The sequence below is a fragment of the Rhincodon typus genome, chromosome 32 (assembly GCF_021869965.1).
Source record: "Rhincodon typus isolate 14 chromosome 32, sRhiTyp1.1, whole genome shotgun sequence".
Taxonomy (NCBI): Eukaryota; Metazoa; Chordata; class Chondrichthyes; order Orectolobiformes; family Rhincodontidae; genus Rhincodon; species Rhincodon typus.
This window is the reverse complement of record NC_063363.1, coordinates 28,542,645-28,557,735: the sequence shown is the minus strand read 5'-3', so window position 1 is coordinate 28,557,735 and position 15,091 is coordinate 28,542,645. Positions and strand designations below refer to the sequence as shown.

At 42.1% G+C, this 15,091-nt stretch overlaps 1 protein-coding gene across 1 annotated transcript in view; it reads right to left on the bottom strand.

The window, feature by feature from the left end:
* The window catches only part of robo3 (roundabout, axon guidance receptor, homolog 3 (Drosophila)), a 508,257-nt gene that overhangs the window by 52,558 nt on the left and 440,608 nt on the right, over nucleotides 1-15,091 (bottom strand). The window contains exons 11-14 of the mRNA XM_048615373.1: nucleotides 14,331-14,452; nucleotides 12,506-12,722; nucleotides 8,620-8,744; nucleotides 2,723-2,894 (exon numbers count right to left, since the gene is read on the bottom strand). Coding sequence (XP_048471330.1) covers nucleotides 2,723-2,894; nucleotides 8,620-8,744; nucleotides 12,506-12,722; nucleotides 14,331-14,452 — 636 coding nt within the window. The remainder of the gene's footprint in view (nucleotides 1-2,722; nucleotides 2,895-8,619; nucleotides 8,745-12,505; nucleotides 12,723-14,330; nucleotides 14,453-15,091) is intronic.

Genomic DNA, 15,091 nt, shown 5'->3' with positions numbered 1-15,091 from the left:
GAATGCCAGTGGGGGGCAGTGAACCTAATACCAGTGGGTGCGGTGTACTGAATGCCAGTGGGGTGGTGAACTGAATCCCAGTGAGATGGTCGTGAACCCAACAAAACAGTGAACCACAAGCTGGACATGGGGTGATTTGAATGCTGGGTCACATGGTTAATGAAATAGTGGACTAGTTAGTGGGATGGTTAGTGGGGTGATTAAAAGTGTGATTAGTAGGCTAGTTAATGGGATGTTTACTGGATTAGATAATGGGGTGGTTGGTCGAGTGATCTCTAAGTTGATTAATGGGATAATTAGTGAGGGGATGAGTGGGGTTGTTAATGGGGCGGTTAATGGGTTAGTTGGTGCAGTGGTTAATCGGTTGCTTCGTGGGATGGTTAGGTGGGGTGTTAAATCAGTTGGTGGGGTATGATTGGGGTAGTCAGTGGAGTGGTTAGTTAGTGAGTGAGGAAGCCAACCACCAAGCCGGGCTGCACACGCGAGTATGGATAGAGTGGGTGTTGTCTTCCTGTTCGAGACGCACAGCAATGATGAGAGTTTTATCAACTCCCTAAGCAGCAGTAGGAAGAGATACACTGTTTTTAAAAGATATTCACTTCCCTTTTGAACGTTGGTAGTGAATCTGCTTCCACTGTCCTTTCAATCAGTAATCTGTACAGCTTTACACCTTTACAAAAACATATTCTTCTCTCTTTTCCTAACCACCATAAATCTGTGCCTTCTGGTTATCAACATTCCAGAAATTGGGAACAGCATCTCCCTCTCTTATTTATCAAAATCCTTCATGATTTTGAACACCGCTGTTGACTCTCCCTTCCTCTAAAAGAGAGTTGTTAAAGGTTTCCAGTTTCTGTTCTTTATATATTCAGCTCACTACTTGGAAGGACCAGGCATTTCCTTTCCAGGAGTAACCGAGATGACTGGCAACCTGGAATTCTCAGCCAAAGCAGCAGGTCATGGAATGACCCATATTGTCTTCATGTGTCAAGTTGCTGTTTGAATAAGCAAAGCAGTCAAAAAACAATTGGATCAATTTATGAATCAGTCAGAAGAGAATTAGGGCATGTGGTAGAGAAAAGATGATAAATTGTCTGATTGCAATCTGGCGTGGAACATTAGAGGATGGAATGAGCAAATAAGCTTTGTATTTACATTACATGAGCCCTATATGCCATTATCAAGATGCCCTCCCCTCTGGCAATCTAAGCTTTGTTCAGTAAATCATTCTACAGACCATTGCACAAATGTTGTTCACAGTGGCACGAGAGTCCCAAGTCTGGAAGCCCTGGTCCTAATTCAGACTGGTACTATTCTTGCCAGGGGTGTGGAAGGAGAAGGAGACCGGATGTGATTCCTGCACATTGTAAACTCAAACCTGGAATGGTCATTTGAGCTCACCATTGAGTTCAAGTGGAACTAATTTTGAACAGAGTAACAGTGTGTGACAATTGATCACAGGAGATGTGAATGTGTGTAAAAAGCCAGATAATGTTTGTAAAACTGTCAAGTTATATAAATCCGCTGGTCCTTAAATGCGGGGTGGAAAACACAGCTCCATATTCACATGAGGGTCATAAGATGTCACTCAATGTATTATTCTGCTGCAATGATAGAGCTTTGCATAACTTTATCTATTACTTTAAGACTGCACCCAACTCCAAAGATTTGAGTGCACAATCCCGGTTGATGGTCTAGTGTTAAAAGAGAGCTACACTGTTGGAGATGTTATATTCAGGATGAAAGACCCCCATCTTCCCTTTCAGCTATATGTAAAAGATTCCTTTGCATTTCTTGAAGAAGAGTAGGAGAGTTCTCCCTAGTGTTTTTGTCAACAATTATCCCCAACCAGGAGCAAAAATTAAATTATTTAGTCGTTACTACGTTGTTATTTTTCAGACCACGGCTGCCACACCTCCGACAATACAACAGTGACTGCCTTTCTACAATTATTTCACTGGTTCAAAAGTGCTTTGGGACATCTTACATCATGAAAGAAGTTATATAAATGAAAGTTTGTCTCTCTCAAGGTTCAATTGCTGCAAATAGTACAACCTGAGGTATTCAAGGGTCAAAGGGCTGAAGAGTGGCAGATAGAGTTTAATTTGGATAAATGCAAGGTGTTGCATTTTGGAAAAACAAGGACATTTATACAATTAAAGTAGGGCCTTGGGTAGTGTTGAAAAACAGAGAGATCTAGGGGTTCAGGTACATAATTCTTTGAAGTTTGCATCACATAGGGTAGGGTGGTTAAGAAGGCATTTAGCATGCTTGCCTTCATTGCTCAGATCTTCAAGTATGGGAGTTGTATAACCTTAACATAACGTTCCATCACATTGGTGAGGCCTCTTCTAGAGTACCATGTCCAGTTCTGGTTGCCCAATTATAGTAAGGATATTATTAAGCTGGAGAGGGTTCAGAAGATATTGGCATGGACTGGTTGGACCAAAGGGTCTGTTTTTTCTTCTCTATTCATTCACAGGATGAGGGCTGTATGACCAAGAGTGAAATTCACAATGTTACTCTCCATGAGTAAAAATATGAACTGTTAAAAGCTATTGGACAGTCAGCCACAAATTAGACAAAGTGTTACAAGGCATGGCAAGAGGCACATGCTTTCTGCATAGCTCTTCAATGTTTTGTCACAATAACAGCCACCCACCAGCGCCACCCCCGCCCCACCTCCATTTCTATACTTTTGTCTCAAGTTGCTCTCACTTACTGATAAGGACAGTCGCAGGTTGACTTCGTACACCAACTCCAGCACTGGTAGCCGCTGCTACTTCCACACGGTACAACACGCCAGCTATCAACCCCCGCACCACTGTTGAATGGACAGTCCCATCAATCGACTTGTTGACATGGAAACGGGTATCATTTCCCAGACACCAAATCTACCATAGCAAACAGATCAAATTAAGAACGGCAGCACTCTCAGGAACAAAATCCGCATGAAGATTGAAATAAACAAAGCTGTTTGTGCATCAGACATTATCATTGGGATCTTTCCTTTAAACTTTGTTTGTTTTGGAAATGACTTACAGTATCAAGATAATCTCAATTACTTTGCGCTCAGCGTTCAGCCACATGGGTCACTGTGTAGCTGTGGGCAGTGAGCTGAGGCAAGGCTTTGTGATAACACCTTTTTTTTAGAAACAACAATTTAATTATAAGGTTGTTAATGGGGGATTAAGTGATTAGGCAGTGAGCGACTGTAACAGCAATCTATATTGACCAAAGGATTACCAAAGCTGAAAATACAACGCAATCAGTACGTTATTAATTTATAATGAACAAGAGAATGTTCTATATAAAAGATATCGCAGAGAGTCTATATTAATGGTGTATCTACATAGATCTGCTACTTACTAATTATAATGCTATTGATGGAGACAAAAGTAATGCATTGTCAGATATTGTTCTCAAACAGCCTTATTACCTGAAGATTAGGGTTTATTAAGACCCAACCCAGACCTGATTATATTAATCTGAAGGGACAACATTGGGATTCGCACTGACAGCCAATATGGTGGGATACTGAATGCTAAGTATTCAGTATTCCTGCAGCTTCAACATGTTAAGTCTTTTTGAGAAACAATATGTAAAAAAAAAAGAAGCATCTTGTCCTCTGGATCTCATCCTTCCAATCCCTGCCACTTAAACAGAATCACAGAATTGTTGCGGTGCAGATGGTGACTATTCAGCTCACCATGCTTGCCATGGTTCTATTACCTCGTGCCAACCTCCTGCCTTTTCCTCCATGTCCCTGCACACCATTACTATCCAAAATAAATCTAATGCCCTCCGGAATGCCTCAATTCAAGCTGCTCTCACCACATTTCCAGGCAATGCATTCCACACCCTAACTATTCGCTGTGTGAACAACATGCTCTGTGAAAAGGGTGGCAGAGTAGCTCAGTGGCTAGTGCTGCTGCCTCATAGCTCAAGGGATCCAGGTTTGATTCCAGCCTTGGGGTGACTGTCTGTGTGGAGTTTACACATTTCCCCATGTCTGTGTAGGGTGCCCCGCTTTCCTCCCACAGTCCAAAGATGGTTTCAGTTAGCCCAGGTAAATGTGGGGTTCGGGAGTAGGGTAGGGGCTTGTGCCTGGATGTGATGCTTTTTGGAGGGTCAATGAAGGCTGAATGGCCTCTTTCCACACTGTAGAAATTCTATGCTTCTCACATCACCCTTGTTTCATTTGCACAACACTTTAAATCTATACCCTCTCATTGTTGTATCTTTTCCAAGCAGAAATACTTTCACACTATCTACTCTGTCCAGCGCAGAACAGATCTTCTCAGTCTTCTTCCCTCCAGGGAGAACAGTCCAAACATTTTAAATCTATTCTCATAACTGGCACCATTCTAGTGAATCATTTCTGTATTTTCTCCAATATGTTTGCATATTTCCTGTAATGGGGCACCCAGAGCTGTACACAATTCTCCAGATGAGATCTAACGAGTGTCTTATACAAGTTCAACGTCACCTCCTTGCTCTTATAGTCTATGCCCCCGTTAATAAAACTGAGAACCCGGTATGTTTTACTTCCTGCTCTCTCCACTTCTATTCCTGCTAGCTCCTGTCTCACTGATTCCAAATATTCCTCTCTCTTGCTGTGAAAAATTTTAACAGCACAAAAACAAATGTGTTTACGTTAGGTAGGAGACTGAAATTAAAGAAGTCTAAAGCTCAATCCTAATCCACCCACTTCTGGTTTTAATAGATGGACAGGAGGAGGACCGAGTTGCTCCCAAGAGGTAGGGAGGCAAATTAAATACAACGTTGAAGCTATGCATTGCATATTCCTCAGCGAATCAGGAGGATTTGCCTTTCTATTGAGCTGCCAGAAACAGAACACTGGCCTCACTTACCCATACCCAACTATTTAACACCCTCTTGACACTTGCAGTTGCCACACCGTTGATCTCCCACTGAGACTCCAAACTTCCCAGTCCTACATCTCTGACCTCTTTGAGGAGTCCAAGCTTTCTCTCAAATTATATATAATAGGGTGTGTTTGGATTCTGTGGAGCAGTCCTGCCTGAGGGAGAACACACCAAAAAATCATTGATGGCATCCCATCAAACCATTTCCCTTCTGGTTGCAATTTCTGGATCTATGCTCCAACCTTTGAAAATTAGATTATAGAATACCGAGGGACCTGAATAGAGTGGACGCAGAGAAGATGTTTCCATCAATAGGACAGACTAGAACCTAAGGGAACAGCTTCAGAGTGAAGGGATGACCCATTACAATTGAAGTGAGTAGGAATTTCTTCAGCCAGAGGGCGGTTAATCTGTAGAACTCATTGCCACAGAAGACTGTGGAGGCCAAGTTGTTGAGTGCATTTAAGACAGAGATAGATAGGTTCTTGATTAGAAAGAGAATCAAGGGTTACAGGGATAAGGCACAGTGTTGAGAAATGTATCGGCCAGAAATGAATATCAGAGCAGACTCAATGGGTGGAATGGTGTAATTCTGCTCCTAAATTTTATGGTCTTGAGGTCTGAATACTAATATCTGCTTTAGATTTAGTTGATTTGCATTTTGTTTACACTGTAACAATATTTGAGTTCAAGTCTACATCCTTCTCTCTGGTGTGGAAGTCACTCCCACTTAACTCATTGCTCAAAAATGCTTTCAGAGTGAATGGCCTATACAGAATTTAGTCTCAACAAACAATAGAGATTGAAATGGAGGACATGGAGACTGGAGACCCCATGACATGGAGCCCACTGACTACCCAGGGTAGCAGTCACAGTGCTGTGAACAGCCCAAGAGCAACTTAGGGGATGATGGTCTTTCTTCTTGAACTCCTATAGTGCATAAGTTGATGCTGTTCCCATAACAGTGTTGGGATAGAATATCAGGATTTACCCCAGTGACGATCATGTATCCAAGTCATGATGGCAGCGAGCACAGTTGTTGACCTTGTGAAGTCACTTTCCTTACAGCTGGAAGAGTTCCCTTGCATTGCAACATGACCAAAACAGTCAAGTGCTACAAGCTCAATCCTGAACAATTCAATAAAGACGAAGTAAGTGCTAGATCTGCTGAAAAACTTCCTCATCTGAAGTTGCAATTATGGCTTTAATGATTAAGGATACAGAGAAGAAGACAATGTTCTATTTTGAATGCCTTTTTTGGGTAAGACTGAGGCAGCTGTAAAATTTGAAATTAAATTTACAGCTTTGTTCCTGCTCTTGTTCAGCTTTCCGGTGGTAGAAACGGGTGGCCAGAGCACTGCCTTATTAAACTATGCAACCGGAGTCCAACCACGTGCATAAGGCTTTGAGGCAATTGTCAGAAACTAACAGGTGGAGATTGCATTACAAAAGCTTCATTTGTAATACTGGGATCTTAAATGGACCTCTGCAGGCTACCTTCCAAAACAATAAATGTGCCTTTGTTTTTAAGCATTGTTGTAGGATCAGAACCCTGCAAAAAACTTAACTGCACTCTTCCCCAAATTACATTGTATCTTTCCAATGATTATCACCATCTCTCCTCTCAAAGTATTGCCTTTCCAATTGAAGTTCCAGTCCCTGATCTGACTCTGTGAAGCGGTCCACAGATTTCCTTTCACCCATCCCACGCCCCCATTACATCACCGCCTCTCCCCACCGGTCCTCGCTCATAAATGACAATGTTTTCTGGAGCTGTGGCTTGTCAATATGATGCAAATGAGACCTCACCAACATAATGGCTTGGGCCTCTCACTGGGGACACTGGATGGGTGGCCCAATAGCTCCACCCACTTCCGGCCTGCTTATTGCCTATCAATGGAAAGAAACTCCCTGAGGTTTAAATGTAGCAATATTTCAATGACTCTCTCACTCAGTGGGGATTCCCCTCAACATGATGATTATGCTCCAGTACATATAGGCTGACGCATTGCTACCTGAAGCCAAGACTATTCAGAAGAAACACGTGCACCGAAGAAGTTGACTTGGAGTAATCCTACCTCTACTGACCTGCCTGTTTGTGCCGACACTAGATTCTTCCTTAGTGCCAGCTCACAGGAAAATCACTCCCACTTTACTCGTTGTTCAAAAACGCTTTCAGAGTGAATGGCCTATACAGAATTTAGTCTCAACAAACAACAGAGATTGAAATGTAAACTCTCTTCTACCATTCCACTTGCAAAACTGAATATATTTTCATAATGACTGAGCACTGATGTTGCAATAGGATTTGCCAGACACAGCACTATAATTTAAGAGTGAGGAAGCTTCATTATTGTCAGCGGAGATATAGTCCATGATCCAGGAGGCTGAGGGCAAGGTCAAGGAGTGACAGTGTGAGGCAACTACATGAACATCGGCAGAGAAACAGTCAGTAATTTGCTGCTGAAGGAGGGGTGATTGATGCCAGTGTGAAATAGCTGGATAAACAGCAGCAGAGATACAGTCAATAACACAGATGCTGGAATAGTGAGCAACAATACGAGGGAACTTGATTAACATTTGTGGAGAAACAGTTGGTAACATGGGACAAATAGTTATGGAGTTGGATGAATATTAGAAAAGAAACAATTTGTAACACAAGGGTCTACCTTTGTCTGCAGCAACTGGTTGGTAATCTGGATGGGGTACAGGAGAGGGTAAAGCACCACCCAGTGTACAACCCACTTAATTGTCAATCCTTTGGGATCAATGAAATGAAAATCCAGCAGTTTCTATAAAGAACAAGTGATGCGTCCAACCAGAACACTCACACAGCCGGTGAGGTTGATAATCCCACCGGCTGTGAACAGCCCGTTGTTACTGAGTCTGACAGCATGAGGGAGCAGAACTGAAATCAGCAGATACGAGTGGTTGTTCAACTGGTTAGTAAATTTATGCTAGCAGATGAGTCGCCATCCTCTTCATCTCTGCTGTGTGACGAGTGAGTCCCCAGCGGAATTGAAAAGGCTGTTTCTCTCCTGAAGAACACCACCAATGATTGCCTTCATGTTCCACTCTGTCAACCTGTCTTGTCAAAGTTTGACACAAGTTTAGTTCTTCACTGTCTACACTGTAAATGGCTGAACAAAACTTGCAGCATTTACACAGGGTGGCTGACTGCAGAGTGTAAAGCCTGTATTATGGTATGTGCGTGCTGCGATTAGACCAGTTTTCTGTCACGCTCGCCACAGAATTGATGTCTTTCCAATTTCAGATCGGCAAACATGAAGCCAGCTGCTATTTGGTTTAGAGTGTTTAAATCAAGAAAATGATACTGATAAAAACAATTCAACTGGAAATTAAGTGCCAAAATGCATCCCACAATTCTTTGCTGTTAAAGCTTTTGAGTTGAGCATGCATGACAAGATATATCCTTTCAACCTCTTTAGACAGGCTGGCTGTATCGAGAATAAAGATCAATTAAAGTGATGAACATATGGTAAACAGTAACTTTAGCATGATTAAAGGTTCATTGTAAAAATGCCAAGTCCCCATGGATTTACGAGACTTCTTTTGTTTTCATTCTTCACCTCAGAACAATTATGATTAAATTCTTTAATTAATGTGTCCCAACTGTTGAGAAATTAGGCTAATATATTTTCAGACCCAGGTCATTAGCTTCCCCTGTCCCACTGTTCATTTGATTTATCCCTCATGTGTCCCAGCTTACCCTGTACTCCTGGATGATTCCATTCTGCTCCTCAGCAGGGGGGGGCTCCCAGGACACACTGATACTGGTGCTATTGCTCAAGCCAATTGTCGCTATGGTAACAGCTTGTGGTGCAGCAGCGGGGGCTGTTTTCGTTTTGTGCAAAGAAGAAAAGAGTGTTTAAGTAAAGAGAAAGCACTCTGCAGGACTCTGAAACATCGCCTGTTGCAGTTAGTATCTGAACATATTTGAGAGAAAATGAGTTCAAGGATGCACAGCAATCCTGCAATAGGCACAGCTAGTGGGTTTCCGCTCATTGCAATATAACATATTCCTGAATAAAGCTTCTTTTGAAGAAAAAAGACATTTTTATTAAAATAAATATTTAAAAATACTGAGAAACAAGTTCACACAATATTCAAGCCCAGTATTGCTAAGAAATTTGTCCCAAGCTGCCGTTACCACATTGATTGTTTTGTCCATGTGAACCATTGCTGGGCCAAGGAAGACACATATCCTACGAACAGACCTTGGTCATGGCAAGCAAATAAGATTAGAGTATCTCCTCCCAAAACAAAGGCGGGTGATAAAGGCTTGCTCTGGTTATTAATGACTTGGGTGCAACACTGTGTAGAGCTGGATGAACACAGCAGGCCAAGTAGCATCAGAGGAGCAGGAAGGCTGACGCTTTGGGCCTAGATCCTTCTTCTGAAGAAGGATCTAGGCCCGAAACGTCAGCCTTCCTGCTCTTCTGATGCTGCTTGGCCTGCTGTGTTCATCCAGCTTTACACCTTGTTATCTCAGATTCTCCAGCATCTGCAGTTCCTGCTATCTCTGGGTGCAACACTGCTTGATTCCTCATTGTTTCTTGTCAGAGACAGAGGGCAGCCATTTCCTGGTGCTATTTGTGGGCAGTTCACTTCAGGCAGGGAAACCTAATGGCCCACAAAGTCCATTCCTTCCATAGGCCATGTGCAATCCATTGTATCACACTTTAACCAGCCCATTTAACCTCTCAAGGAAAGCCTCAAGCCCAAATACATCATTAACAGATAGGAACCCATTGCTCTTCACTGTTATTTTGTCTTTGTTTCTCATGTTAGTCAACATGTCAGCTCTTACCTTTGTGTTTCAGTAACTAGCCAAACTCCATATACACTGGGACAGAGCTGCAATCTGCATCCTAGTGAATGTATGTTATTAGAGCTTTGTTATTGGGGACTTTCCATGGAAAAGAATATTTACTCAGTCAGTATTTAACTGAATCCTCCCTCTCTCTCTCTCTCCTTGTGCTATGTGGCACTCCACAGCTGGGAGACTGGACAGACAGAACTTCCTCCCAGAGCCTTTAGAAACCCTGATTTGAAAACAGATGTGAGGGGGAGATCAGAAGAGGAAAAAGCAGAAAAGAATAAGCAGGAGATTGAGTGGCAGATTGTTGGCTGTCTGTGATCATTTGCACATTGTGTTACAGACTTCAGCTGCTGTGGGAGTCCCTCCCCTCCAACTATCTTGATCTAGGTTTATTGAATAAAAGAAATATAAGGATGACAATTTCTTGGTAAATAAGCTGTGCTTCGCTTGATGTGATTTTACACCAGAGCTCTGCTGCTTCTTCAGGTTCAAAACCGATCTGACAATGCAGCAGCCTGAGACCTGGTCACATAATAATTCTGCTTCACTCTGAGGCTCTTGGTGGTACATCAAATAAGGCTTGAACTTCAATTTAAAGAAGAACTTCTTCCAATTTAAATACCTCAATCTAAAGTTTCATGATGCTGTTGTAGTATCAAAGACTACTGGAGTCATAGAGTCACAGAGATGTACAGCATAGAAAAAGACCGTTCAGTCCATCCCACCCATGCTGGCCAGATATCCTAAATTAATCTAATCCCATTTGCCAGCATTGGACCCATATCCCTCTAAACCCTTCCTATTCATATACCCATCCAGGTGGCTTTTAAATGTTGTAATTGTGCCAGCCTCCAGCACTTCCTCTGGCAGCTCATTCCATATACGAACCATCCTCTGTGTGAAAAAGTTGCAGCTTCAGTCCCTTTTAAATCCTTCCCCTCTCACCTTAAACCTATGCCATCTAATTTTGGACTCCCCTATCCTGGGGAAAAGACCTTGATTATTTATCCTATTCATGCTCGTCACAATTTTATAAACCTCTATAAAGGTCACCCCTCAGTCTCCGATGCCCTGGGGAAAACAGCCCCAGCCTATTCCGCCTCTCCCTATAGGTCAGGTGTGAGTGTCATATGATTATAATTTAGGAGTACCTCCTTTAGTTTATAAAATTGTCATGGTTTGGAATTGAATTGTTAAATGAAAGGAGTCATGTGACCTATTCTGGAATTTATCTGAAAGTAAACCTGGCTGGTTTAGTGGTTTGATCAAAAGAGGAGTCACATTCTGTTACTGAAAGAGAGGTGCCAAATGTTGATACCTGCTGTTTCACAATGAGAAGACCAGAAGTCTCCTAAAACCAAGTTGGTATTGTTATCAAATTGTAAATATTTGTGCTGGAACATATACTGTTGTTTCAAAGATGAAAAGCAACGGGAATAAGAGATAGTAGGAACTGCAGATGCTGGAGAATCCGAGACAACAAGGTGCAGGGCTGGATGAACACAGCAGGCCAAGCAGCATCATAGGAGCAGAGAGGCTGACGTTTCGGGCCTAGACCCTTCATCAGAAAAGGGGGAGGGGAAGGGGGTTTTGAAATAAATAGGGAGAGAGTGGGAGGCGGATAGAAGAGGGATAGAGGAGAGGATAGGTGGAGAGGAAACAAACAGGTCGAAGAGGCGGGGCTGGGGCCAGGAAAGGTGAGTGTAGGTAGGGAGTTAGGAAGGGGATAGGTCAGTCCAGGGAGGACGGACAGGTCAAGGGGGCGGGATGAGGTTGGTCGGTAGGAGATGGAGGTGCGGCTTGAGGTGGGAGGAGGGGATAGGTGGGAGGAAGAACAGGTTAGGGAGGCAGGGACGAGTTGGACTGGTTTTGGGAAATAATAAGAGAATAAGAGATTCCTAATTACCATTTCTACGTGGATGTGGGGCCAGTGTGTTTGCCATTTTCATGGAGACACAGATGAAGAAAGCCAAATTAAATCTAGATTACAGGCTTCTTTAAAAAGGGAGAGATATTCCAGACAAAGGACAGTTGGAGCAGTTGATGTAATGCAAGCGCCTGGGTATGGAAGAACAAGAAGATATGTGTTGACCAAGCCTGCACCTTAAGCAGGGAAATGCTGACTCCACTGATTACAATGTGAAACTTACACTTGGGAGTTTAAACCTCACTTGAAAATCTAGTTGGTGAGGAGTTAAAACAAGTCTGCAGGGTTCCCTGACCTGGAGCTAGGGACAGAATTTCAAGGGAAAGCTGTCACTATGAAAGATAGTATTAGGAAAGGGGGAAAAAAAACAGAACTAACACCTGTGTAACCTGTGAACCCAGGAGAAATAAATGTCTACAAAGTCAATAAAAGTAGAAAGGGGCAAATTATGATTGGCTGCTTAAAGTATAGTTGCCCAAGGGAAAAATGTGCTTAATCAACAGTGTTTCTTTAGTTGTTTGATACAGTAAATGCTAAAATAAGAATGAGATCTTATTGAGTGCCTTTTTCCGCTAGTAACTGAAAGTTTGAATTTCTCTTTAAAAAGTAATCATTGTTTTCAGAGATCACAACATGATGATTTGAAGTGGATGAAAATGGTTTATGCCCAGAAATAATGTGCATGATTTTCTATTCAATTGCTCAACAGACTTAAAAATCGAATACAATAAGAGATGAGTTGCTAATTCAGTACGAGCCCATTCCGAAGTAACAGCCCAAACCCATTTTATCCCTGACCTATCTACAAGCTGGAGCTTGAGTTCTCAGTTTGTGCCCAGGTCCTACCTTCCTCTGGCGTCCGTACGATGACAGATTCACTGTCCATTCCTTGGAACTCATCGAAATATGGACGGATCTTAATTTCATACTCGGTGCCTTTCTTCAAGTCAACAAGAATGGTTGTGCGCTCGGCTGGAGATTTCACATCCTGGACAAGCCAGGCGCTAGTCTTGGTTCGGTACATTACCCGGTAACCCTGAATAAACTGGGCCTGGCGATCAACCTGTGATGTAAGCATCAGATGGATTTCGTCATGGGAATGTGTACAATCACAATGGAGAAAAAAAGGATTGATCCCAGTATATTTCAAACAATGGGAAAGCTTAGAACTTAGAGTTTCAAAGAGATTTAGGGGTGCGCGTAATTAGATCACTCAAAAGTCACAGAGACAAAAAGAAATCAAAAATGGTTAATGCAGCAGAGCTTTTACACCTCAAAGTCCACCACACCTTAAAAAGGATACAATGGGCTAGGAAAAAATTGAGTGTAAATTCATCAGAATATTACCAGGTCTCTCAGGAGTGTACAATGACCTCACTCATATTCCCTGGAAAAAAGATGGTAAAAGGTAGATTTGATTGAGGATTTGGTAGGTTGGATGGAGAGAAACTTATGGGACATAAACTTAAAGTCAGGGACAAATCTTTTCGGATTTGGAATCACTTAGAGTCATACGGCATGGAAACAGACCCTTCAGTCCAACTGACCATGCTGACCATATATCCTAAATTAATCTGGTCCCAGTTGCCAGCATTTGGCCCATATCCCTCTAAGCCCTTCCTTTTCATATACCCATCCAGATGCCTTTTAAATGTTATCATTGTACTACCTGCACCACTTCCTTAGCGGCTTATACCATCCACACACCACCTTCTGTGTGAAAAAGTCACTCCTTAGGTCCCTTTATATCTTCCCCTCTCACCTCAAACCTATACCATAAGACATAACCCCTCTAGTTTTGGACTCCCCTACCCTGGGAAAAGGCCTTCTTCTCTCTTCTTCTAACAAAGTGTGGTAGAAATGCTGAGCTAATGCCCAATAAAAAGAAGAGGTGCTGGCCCAATTCATAACTTTAAATCTGAGATCACTGGAACTTTAACACTCATGATTATGACCCAGCTTACAGAGTCAAGGCGAGAGCTCGGATACAGACAAGATATGATATTAGAGAAATGGTGAAACAGGATTGAGGGACTGAATGGCCCCCTTCTGTTCCTATGTTTCTATTTATATTCCACCAGCCAAAACACTCCCAAATAATATAACTAGTAAAACATTCAATTTTCCTGTCCCTGGAGCAGGAGCTCCTCAGAAGGATATACTGCAAACATCTATGGTCATTTACTTGGGACACCAGTATGTCCTGTATGTTGCAGTTTTACCTTGTTGCTTCATCAGTTTCCAATTCATCAGGAGGATAAATGCTGCTCTGCTTTCTGCAGCCTATTGCTAGCAGCAGGGTCTTTTTTCTTGGTTTGATACTTGGCCCTTCCTGTTTGGGCCAAAAATGAATAAGCAACATCTCATCCATTTCCTACATCTCCCTCTACGCTCGAGATTCTGAACTATCTGCATATGTATTTTTATTTCATTCAAGGGTCATTGCCCAAGTATCTTCAATAATATGCATAAGAAAGATATGACAGCACTCATGACTGAAATTACTTGTGCTTATGAAATGCCTCTTTGATCAGACACTACGTCATAATTGAACAGATGGAAAATATAAAGATTTCAGTGGCTGCCCATTCTTCTCCTAGCACGCTAACTCTCAGCTTGCCTTTCCCCTTAAGTGACATGGCTGTGAGACATTGCTGTATTCACTACTTACCATCCAGGTGACCTGGATGGTTGTGGATGTCAAGGTGACAGGAGGCTGCAGCTGCAATCCCACCTCCCCGAGCTCACGCTGTACTTGCCGATGGTCCACCCCCTGTCCCGTGGGACTTACATCTGTGAACAATAAGGAGAAGTAATGCAATAAATTTGTGCTAATACATTTAAGTGCCTTAGTATCTACTAACAGTTATGCTAAGTACTTTAATGGTCCATTGCAGGATTAATTAATCAATAAGAACAACTGCAGCAATGCAGACGCTGTCTAGGAGTTCAAAGTAATGATGCATGCATCAGTCACGCATTTAATAATAACTTAAATATCTATAAATCCGCAAACATTTTCATTATCATTCATTCGTAGAATTAATACAATGGAAAGTATAAATGGAATACTGGAGTAACTAGCTGTAATCTAATCAAAAGTAGAATGAGCTACTTGGTTCCAAGTTAATTGAGACATGAGTTTACTGCCCTGAGTTGGATTCCTTGCAACCTGTATTAGCATTGTTTTCTGAATGGCATTAATCTAGCTCCCTCACACTGTTGCCCTTAGTAACGTCTCCCCATTACTTTGCAATGATGATGATGATGAGATAAACTATATGTTTTGATTTTTGGTGCAGAGCTTCAGAAGATTTTAAAGACATGGAAAATCAAAAGACAACTGAACTCAGCATCAAACAGTATTTCTTCTTACTGATCTTCAAAACTACTTTGTTTTTATTCATTCATAGGATGTGGGTATCGCTGAGT